The following is a 10,954-nucleotide window of genomic DNA, read 5'->3' as shown; positions in this document are numbered from 1 at the left end:
CTTATCAAAGAACAAGGCAGAATTGCTAGGATCAAGACTCCAACAATGGAATCTTCTAGAAGAAGATGTCACAATTACTGCATATCGAAAGCGCCACCAGCAATTGGAGCCTTTCTTCAGAAAGGAAAGTAATCTGATATTCTGTTCCGATATTGAGGGCCTCATGAATGCTTTAAAAATCACTCATGACCCACAAGAATGGAGACTATTTGTGGACTCTTCGAAACTGAGTCTCAAGGCTGTGCTTTTGCACAATGGAAACATTCTTCCATCTATTCCAGTAGCGTATGCTGTCCACATGAAAGAGACATACGATAACTTAAGGCAGCTACTGAATTCCATTGAGTATAACAAGTACAGCTGGCACCTCTGTGGTGATTTGAAGGTAGTTGCCCTTTTAATGGGACTGCAGCAAGGATATACAAAATACATGTGTTTCTTATGCGAGTGGGATAGCCGAGCAAGGGAAATGCACTACATGAGGAAGGAATGGACTCACAGGCAGAATGTAGCCATTGGAGAGAAGAATATCCAACACCCAGCTCTGGTTGAGGCTCAGAAAATCTTGCTACCACCCCTTCACATCAAACTAGGTTTGATGAAGAACTTCGTGAAAGCCATTGACCGGACTTTGCCAGCATTCCGATACCTGCATGAAAAATTCCCTCGACTTAGCGAAGCAAAGATTAAAGAGGGAGTTTTTGTGGGTCCTCAGATTCGAGAGCTTTTCAAAGATGACCGGTTCAACAACTTGCTGGAAGGTGACGCGAAACAAGCATGGAATGCTTTTCGCCTAGTTTCTACAAACTTCCTCGGAAATGTTAGGGCAGAAAACTATAAGGAACTAGTAGAAGACATGTTGATGAAGTATAAGAAACTTGGCTGCAATATGTCTCTAAAGATTCACTTCCTTCATTCCCATTTGGATTTCTTTCCTAGCAACTGTGGTATTGTTAGTGATGAACACGGCGAACGTTTTCATCAAGATATCGCAACAATGGAACAAAGATACCAGGGAAAATGGTCCACTACAATGCTGGCTGACTACTGCTGGACACTCCTCAGAGATGCTCCCGAACAGCTGTACAAGAGACAGGCGAAGAAATCTAAGATGTAGTCAATGACTTGATTTTTTATAGGTAGGCTATTACAGTTGACCTTTTACTATTGGAATGCATTTCGTTATGTAAACATTAATTTCTTGCAGATTACAAAAAAACCAGAGCCAATTTTGCAATTTGACTGTCATATTCGTGTTCAGCACATAAAAATTGATAAGAATTGACTAATTTTATTTCAGTAACATGACTTTTGTAAAAATTTGTTGTCCAGTGTTATTTGCATTTAAGGGATGAAACTTGGTACTTATACTTTATAACAAGACGGTGTGTTGTGTACCACATTCTCAATGTTGTAACGTATAAGCTGTTTGAAATAAAGGAGTGAAAGATGGTATACATAGTCATAAGAATTTGTGTGAGACACCAAATTGGGGGTCATTAATTTCAAGGTTAAGGTCACAGCTGAATATTTTTTTCTGTTCCATCACACTCTCTTCAGCTCAATAACTTTGAGCTATTGGATATCGAGGTATGAAATTTTGTATACTGATACTCTTTTGAAGTTCTTGTACTTACCATGTTCAGGTTCTTATTTTGAAGGTCATGGTCACAGTTCAGTCCTTTAAGTTTGTCATTACATGATCTCTTCTTCTTTATAGCTAACTCAGATTAAGTCATCAATCCTTGTATACTCACACATCAGTCGATGACACATTATGTTACATTGTGCTTCCTTCAAAGTCAGGATCACTTTATATTATTTTAAATTTGTGTCACATATTGTAAGTGTTGTAAGTTTTCCATCACACTTTTCTTTTCTGCTTGGTTATTGTGTACTACTACGTGGATGGTCAAAGCCAAGGTCACAGGTCTGTATTTTAAATTAAGATATAGCATCTATGTTTCTCCACCAGTTATACTGGCCACAATGTATAGCCTATCATGTGCAGAAATATGGTCTTAGGCCTGCAACAACAACAACAACAACAAGACCAACAACAACACCAACATTCTATCACTCCATCCATTACACAATCTTTTCCACATTTTAACTTCACGGACCAATTAGCTTCATGGATGAAACTTTTTATACCTATATATTATCATTATAAAGTGTTTGATGTACAACATTGGGTGGGTGCTGTATCTTCAATGTCATGATCGTGGGTCAGTATTTTAAGTTTTCCATCAATCATTTTTTGCTCGCTTTAATTTTAGAACTATTCAGGTTAAGAGATGAAAATTGGTATATCTGTAAATCATCATTTACGTTACATACCATATTAGATATCCTAGCTTCAAGGTCATGTTCATAGATTAGAGTTGTAAGTTTTTCTTCATATTTTCCCGTTTATTCTACGGCATTATAATCTTTTGAGATTAAGAGATTAAACCAGCTGTATTTGTCATCTAGCACTGTGGAGACCCTGCCTTTAAGGTGAAGGTCACAGGCCAATAGGTTAGGTTTCAGTAGCATTTTCGTTTCCACTCAGTAACTTGTACAGTTGTTTAAGATAAAGGAATGAAATTGGTATACTTGTATATTGTCATTAGAAGATTGATTGCATTCCCCATTTGGAGTATTATCTTAAGTGTCAAGGTCACAAGTGTATATTTCATATGGTAGTTGTTTTTGTAGTATAGCTTTATATCATAAAAGCTATTTTAAGTTTAGGGATGAGCCATTGTACACTTATATTTCTCTGTGATGGCATCTTGTGTTTCACAAAGTTTTATCTTCATTGGCAACGTCACTGATCAGTATTATTATAATTATAATTATAATTATTATAATTATTATTAATATTAATACAAAGTCCAAAAGATTTGCAGAATGTAGATTTATGATATAAAATTCACTTAAATCATGAATTTGACAGAACCACAATTTTAAGTTTTAGAACAAATGTTTTTTTTATAGTACAGTCAGTATATAGTACAACATTATCATACTCAGATCAATAGTATAAAGATAGATGGAAAAAACTGTACTGCTTGGGCCCCATTTTCAAATTTTTTCACTGTTAATAATTGTATTATTCTGCAGGAAAATAAAGTGAACTATTTATATTTTGCAAAAAGCAGATGAATTGCTTTGAAAACATTTCACTAACAAATTGGCAATGCAAGATAAACAGTCATTATTTCATTGAATTTTAAATATGCCATTATCTCTTATAAAATGTTTCCTTTGGTGAAGTTTTAAACTGCTCAACATACATGAAAAATAATGAAAAATATCATATTTTAAACAATTGTAAATGTCAAATTGACATCTAAAATTCAACTTAATAATATTTCACATGGTCCATATCATTTTGATTCTCAGCTGTTTTTAATAATAATTTTGAATGTGCAGGGATTTCACTGAATGTTGTGAGGGATGGGCGATACCGTCATCTTGGGAGGAACATTTTTCCTGCTGGTAGGTTTACATGCAAGGGTTTAAATATGGAAATACAGGTTTGAATAACATACATAAGAGCTGATATATTTCCATAATGGAAAAAAATTATGGCGTATCATTTTTCTCCCACTCATAAATTAAAATATCTTATTGTGAAATATATATATTTATTTCTTGTACTTATTCATATTTAATTCTACTGGTCATAGACCAGAAGTGTTTTTGGGATCATCTTTCATCTGCCAACTGTCTAAACGCTAGCACAAATTTGTTATTGGTACTCCTCTTAAATAACTTAAACAATTGCTATGAAATTTTATACATTCACTGAATGGTCTAGTTGTTTCTAAATGAAAATGGTTGTTGCTATAAAATCCAATATGGCTGCCATGGCAGCTTAAAATTCTTGTGATTGCTCTTCCCCTGGATAGGTGGTCATATCAACATGGGGTTTTCACTGAAAGACTTCATATGAGGGCTAGTTGGTTCTGAATGATAAATGTTTAGATAGTGTATCCTATATAGCTATCACAGCAGCCACCTGGTAAACTTATGACTATTCCTCCTGAATGGAAAGTCATTCTAACCAGGACTTTTGTGTAGAAGACTTCTTATGCTCTCTACTTAGTCTGAATGAAAATGGTGCTGATCTGATAATGAATCTGGGTGCTACAGTGGCTGTTTTGAAAACCTTGTTATTGCTACTTCTGTGTAGAAGGTCATATCAACATGAGGTTTTCACTAAAAGACCTCTTATTATGTCTGGTTGGTCCTCAGTGAAAATGTTGATTCCCAAAATCACTACAACAATGGACATCTTAAAATCTTGTTTTCACTTCTTCTGATGAATGTAATGTAAGGGCATTACTGATACCATGGTCTGTCACTACCAGTCCCCCCAATATACTTTTCCCCTGTTACAATGGAGACATAGTCACGTATACCATTTCACTGCAACAGTTATGTTTTCTTAATGTTCTTGTCAGTGACTGTCTTACTCCATATTAATTCTTGGCAGTTGAGAGCCATAATGTATCAATAAATACTCAGCTGTTTGTCTTTGCACAAGCAAGACATCATTGTTGGACTGCGTCTCAGTGCTGGATGGCCTCTCTAAAAATGCAGGACCCATGATGGCTTTTATAAACAGCATAGGAAAAGGGACATTGTCCTGATAGGAATGGGGTCATTGTCCTGATGGGAAGGGTATCATTTCCTGATAGGAAGGGGGTCAACATCCTTATTGGAAGATGGTCATTGTCCTGATAGGAAGGGTGTCATTGTCCTAATGGAAAGGTGTTCAGTTTCCTGATAGGAAGAGGTTATTGTTCTGATAGGAAGGGGGTCATTGTCTTGATAGGAACTGTGTTATTGTCCTGATAGGAAGGTGGTCATTGTTTTGATGGGAAGGGGTCATTGTCCTAAAGGGAAGGTATTCAGTGTCTTGATAGGAAGGGGTCATTGTCCTGATGAGAAGGAGTTCAGTGTGCTGATGGGAAGGGGGTCATTGTCCTGATAAGAAGGGTGTCATTGTCCTGATGAGAAGGGTGTCATTGTCCTGATTGAAAGGTGTTCAGTTTCCTGATAGGAAGGTGTTAAGTGTCAGGAAAGGAAGGTGGTCATTGTCCTGACAGGCAGGGGCTCATTGTCCTGATGGAAAGGTGTTAAGTGTCTTGTTGGGAAGAGGTCATAGTCCTGACAGGAATGAGGTCAAAGTCCTGATAGGAAGGGGGTCTTTTTCCTGATGGGAAGGTGTTAAGTGTCTTGTTGGGAAGGGGGTCATTGTCCTGATAGGAAGGGGGTCATTTCCTGATGGGAAGGGGTTCATTGTCCTGGTGAAATTGGGTCATTGTAATGATGGGTAGGGGCTTGTTAATGGTACAATATGTGCCTTACATGGGAAACCAGCTATCAGTAGGTTTTACAAGTTGAAGCCTCCATCATTCTGATACACCTGCCTGAATAGTACATTTATAAACAAAGGTATTACCTTGGAATCATGTTGAATCACTTGTTTACTTATACCATAACATGAACAGTTTAAAATTTTGCATGTACCATTAATGTCCTTATTATATGGTTTGTTGATGGCATGGACAAGCACCACTAATCATCTACACTATGAATACATATGTCAACCCATTAGATGAAATTTCTGCCTTTTGCCTCACTTGTGGCAGATTGGTGAGACAGACAGAGTCATTCATCTTAGATGAGTTTTCTGCCCTTTGCCTTACTTGTGGCAGATTTGTGAAGCAGAGTCATTACTTTCCAGCAGCAACATCATCTTTATTAAGATCTGTGTTAAACGTTTTTGTAGAAGCTTCACCAAATACGATATGCGGTGGGGATACAACCTTTTGCATAGGTTGCAGGTGAGACAGTGCACTGCGTAACCTTTGTTAAAATGTTCTCATTTTCATTTTGGCCAAGGTGAAGCAATACATCCAAGGTCAGCATCACCACCTGGAGCTATATATAGGGTTGTGCCTTTAGACATGCATTCAAAATTGGACTTTCCTGGGGAAAAAGAAACACCACAATTTGGGACCTTGTTTGAGTCTGTAGCTCTAGCACCACCAGAGATTCAGTTAACATCCTCCTTTGAGTCAGCACCATCTCAATCACATGTCCCCAGTGAAGGTCATGATACTTCTCAGAGACAACCAGTGTTTGGATTTGGAGCATCAGCACCATCCTCATTTGCAAGTCAGCAGATCTTTCCAAGTCTAGCAGCATTTGGATCTGCAGCACCTAAATCATCTGTCTCATTTGGGAGTCAACCAACTGGCCCTGTTACAGGTCATCCATTGCTCCAAAGTCACCCAATGGTTGGATTTGCATCATTTGCACCAACTGTCCCTGCTAGTCAGCCAAGTCAGCAGATGTTTCAGAATCAATCAGGCTTTAAATTTTTAGGAGAAACAGCAACGTTATCAGCCCCTTTCAGAAGTCAGCCAAAAGTAGAAAGTGGATCTTTGTTTGGATCTACAAAGACATCTTTCAGTTTTGGGGATGCACAAGCTGAGAAAGGTAAGTCTTAGTTGTTTAGACCTTGCTTCACATTCCATTTGGCCAATCAGGTCCAAGCAGACACCATAGTTATTTCTCTTCATATTGACTTTTTTCCTTTTCTCAGTGTCAAACATTAATTACTATGTCTGTGACTATGTTACAGTTTCTGAATACACTAGCTTCATGGCTGCTGAATATTGTCCCCAACATTGTGATGAAAAACATGGATATGTTTTTTCATGTTTTTGTCATTCAGTCCAACCAACAGATTTTCATTTATGCTTTGTAACTTTCAAAACATTTGTGATTAAGGAATGCAAGTTGGAAAGCTTACAAATCAGCTCTAGAAGATATTTTTTGTTCCATATTGTGGGGTCTGATTTTCAAGGTCATCATCACAGATAAGTATTTTTTATTTTCCAGCATACTTTCCTTTCTGCTCTACAACTTTAAAGCAGATTAAGGAATGAAGCTTGGTATACTGGCACTTCAACATTATAAATCATTTTGTGCATCACTTTAGGGGTCTTGTTTTCAAGGTCAAGGTCTTAGTTTGATAGTTTTAAGTTTTCCATCATACTTTCAATTCCGGATTCAGCCAATGTGGATATGTGAGACAGCTTGCCAGTAGCTTCTTGAGGGTCAGTGGTTCTTTCTGGGGATTTCCAGGTTCTTCCTCCACCTTTAATACTGGCCGCCATGTATAGCCTATCATGTGCTGAAAAATGGCGTTAAACCCTACAACAACAACAACAACATACTTTCAATTCCACTGTGTAAGTTTAACAATTACACTGGTCAACAGTGAAATCATTACTGACTTGAAAAGGCCCTAATCTGTAGTATTTTGGTGTGCCGAACACGAATATAACCGTGAAAAATTTGTATTGGCTCTCGTTTTGAAGATATTCATATACCTCATTTTCTATGTTTCACTGTGTAAATTTCTCCAGTAGGACTGCAGCAACATCCGGAATAATGATGTAACATTGCATAATACCATTATGCTCACATCATCCACAGTTGATTGCATCATTTTCTGATGCAATGCAATACTAATGCCATGCGGCTGCTGAAGTAAGTTGACATCAGCAGTGTACTATACATGTGTAGGCCTATTATACTAATGCCAGGCGGCTGCTGAAGCTGACGTAAGCAGTGTACTATATAAAGCCCAATCAGATAGGTTCAGCATTTAAAATATTTTAGACGTTGTGCGAGACAGTTCAAGCTACTGTTACATAAAACTTATTATTTTATCCATTTACATACAATAAAGAACAGTAATGCCTCGAAAGTGTGTTAATACAGTAATGCCTCGAAAGTGTGTTAATACCGCGGACAATTTTTGCTATATTTGTGGGGAAGTGACATTTGCCAACCAGAAGAAAAGTATCAATTCTCAAGTGAAAAAGGCATATCATCTTTACTTCGGATGCAAGGTTGGTGACCAAGACAAGCCTTGGGCTCCGCATATATGCTGTGCTACATGTACAACACAGCTTTCACAGTGGTTGAATTGCAAAAGGTCATCAATGCCGTTTGCAGTCCCAATGGTGTGGAGAGAGCCAAGCAACCACCTAAATGACTGTTACTTCTGCTTGGTTCCTCCTCTTTCCGGCGGAATAACGAAGCGAAAGAAGTCGAGAATAGTCTACCCAAACATTCCGTCTGCATTGAGACCAGTTCCACATGGTGAGGGACTTCCTATTCCAGAACCTCCAGCAGAATATTCTCTTGATTCATCTGACGAAGACAAAGGTGAGTCGACCTGTTCTTCTCCTGGTCCATCAGCATGCAGTGATCCAGATTTTCACTGTGGTGCATCATCAACCCCACACAGAATAACACAGGAAGAACTAAATGACCTGATTCGTGATTTGGACTTATCAAAGAACAAGGCAGAATTGCTAGGATCAAGACTCCAACAATGGAATCTTCTAGAAGAAGATGTCACAATTACTGCATATCGAAAGCGCCACCAGCAATTGGAGCCTTTCTTCAGAAAGGAAAGTAATCTGATATTCTGTTCCGATATTGAGGGCCTCATGAATGCTTTAAAAATCACTCATGACCCACAAGAATGGAGACTATTTGTGGACTCTTCGAAACTGAGTCTCAAGGCTGTGCTTTTGCACAATGGAAACATTCTTCCATCTATTCCAGTAGCGTATGCTGTCCACATGAAAGAGACATACGATAACTTAAGGCAGCTACTGAATTCCATTGAGTATAACAAGTACAGCTGGCACCTCTGTGGTGATTTGAAGGTAGTTGCCCTTTTAATGGGACTGCAGCAAGGATATACAAAATACATGTGTTTCTTATGCGAGTGGGATAGCCGAGCAAGGGAAATGCACTACATGAGGAAGGAATGGACTCACAGGCAGAATGTAGCCATTGGAGAGAAGAATATCCAACACCCAGCTCTGGTTGAGGCTCAGAAAATCTTGCTACCACCCCTTCACATCAAACTAGGTTTGATGAAGAACTTCGTGAAAGCCATTGACCGGACTTTGCCAGCATTCCGATACCTGCATGAAAAATTCCCTCGACTTAGCGAAGCAAAGATTAAAGAGGGAGTTTTTGTGGGTCCTCAGATTCGAGAGCTTTTCAAAGATGACCGGTTCAACAACTTGCTGGAAGGTGACGCGAAACAAGCATGGAATGCTTTTCGCCTAGTTTCTACAAACTTCCTCGGAAATGTTAGGGCAGAAAACTATAAGGAACTAGTAGAAGACATGTTGATGAAGTATAAGAAACTTGGCTGCAATATGTCTCTAAAGATTCACTTCCTTCATTCCCATTTGGATTTCTTTCCTAGCAACTGTGGTATTGTTAGTGATGAACACGGCGAACGTTTTCATCAAGATATCGCAACAATGGAACAAAGATACCAGGGAAAATGGTCCACTACAATGCTGGCTGACTACTGCTGGACACTCCTCAGAGATGCTCCCGAACAGCTGTACAAGAGACAGGCGAAGAAATCTAAGATGTAGTCAATGACTTGATTTTTTATAGGTAGGCTATTACAGTTGACCTTTTACTATTGGAATGCATTTCGTTATGTAAACATTAATTTCTTGCAGATTACAAAAAAACCAGAGCCAATTTTGCAATTTGACTGTCATATTCATGTTCAGCACATAAAAATTGATAAGAATTGACTAATTTTATTTCAGTAACATGACTTTTGTAAAAATTTGTTGTCCAGTGTTATTTGCATTTAAGGGATGAAACTTGGTACTTATACTTTATAACAAGACGGTGTGTTGTGTACCACATTCTCAATGTTGTAACGTATAAGCTGTTTGAAATAAAGGAGTGAAAGATGGTATACATAGTCATAAGAATTTGTGTGAGACACCAAATTGGGGGTCATTAATTTCAAGGTTAAGGTCACAGCTGAATATTTTTTTCTGTTCCATCACACTCTCTTCAGCTCAATAACTTTGAGCTATTGGATATCGAGGTATGAAATTTTGTATACTGATACTCTTTTGAAGTTCTTGTACTTACCATGTTCAGGTTCTTATTTTGAAGGTCATGGTCACAGTTCAGTCCTTTAAGTTTGTCATTACATGATCTCTTCTTCTTTATAGCTAACTCAGATTAAGTCATCAATCCTTGTATACTCACACATCAGTCGATGACACATTATGTTACATTGTGCTTCCTTCAAAGTCAGGATCACTTTATATTATTTTAAATTTGTGTCACATATTGTAAGTGTTGTAAGTTTTCCATCACACTTTTCTTTTCTGCTTGGTTATTGTGTACTACTATGTGGATGGTCAAAGCCAAGGTCACAGGTCTGTATTTTAAATTAAGATATAGCATCTATGTTTCTCCACCAGTTATACTGGCCACAATGTATAGCCTATCATGTGCAGAAATATGGTCTTAGGCCTGCAACAACAACAACAACAACAAGACCAACAACAACACCAACATTCTATCACTCCATCCATTACACAATCTTTTCCACATTTTAACTTCACGGACCAATTAGCTTCATGGATGAAACTTTTTATACCTATATATTATCATTATAAAGTGTTTGATGTACAACATTGGGTGGGTGCTGTATCTTCAATGTCATGATCGTGGGTCAGTATTTTAAGTTTTCCATCAATCATTTTTTGCTCGCTTTAATTTTAGAACTATTCAGGTTAAGAGATGAAAATTGGTATATCTGTAAATCATCATTTACGTTACATACCATATTAGATATCCTAGCTTCAAGGTCATGTTCATAGATTAGAGTTGTAAGTTTTTCTTCATATTTTCCCGTTTATTCTACGGCATTATAATCTTTTGAGATTAAGAGATTAAACCAGCTGTATTTGTCATCTAGCACTGTGGAGACCCTGCCTTTAAGGTGAAGGTCACAGGCCAATAGGTTAGGTTTCAGTAGCATTTTCGTTTCCACTCAGTAACTTGTACAGTTGTTTAAGATAAAGGAATG

General features: G+C 37.8%; 1 protein-coding gene across 2 annotated transcripts in view; it reads left to right on the top strand.

Moving 5' to 3' along the window:
• Positions 1–5,790: 5,790 nt before the first annotated feature.
• The window catches only part of LOC149779230 (uncharacterized), a 66,550-nt gene continuing 61,386 nt past the window's right edge, over positions 5,791–10,954 (top strand). The window contains exon 1 of one of the 2 annotated variants that reach the window (XM_089939813.1): positions 5,791–6,501. In XM_089939813.1, the coding sequence (XP_089795939.1) occupies positions 5,967–6,501 (535 nt within the window). In that variant the 5' untranslated portion in view covers positions 5,791–5,966. The remainder of the gene's footprint in view (positions 6,502–10,954) is intronic. The other variant, XM_089939815.1, reaches the window with a different exon arrangement.

This window comes from Sinohyriopsis cumingii, chromosome 17 (assembly GCF_028554795.1).
Source record: "Sinohyriopsis cumingii isolate HCF-2022 chromosome 17, ASM2855479v2, whole genome shotgun sequence".
NCBI classification, from domain to species: Eukaryota; Metazoa; Mollusca; class Bivalvia; order Unionida; family Unionidae; genus Sinohyriopsis; species Sinohyriopsis cumingii.
Note: the sequence above shows the minus strand (reverse complement) of the source record. Positions and strands in the feature narration are given on the sequence as shown.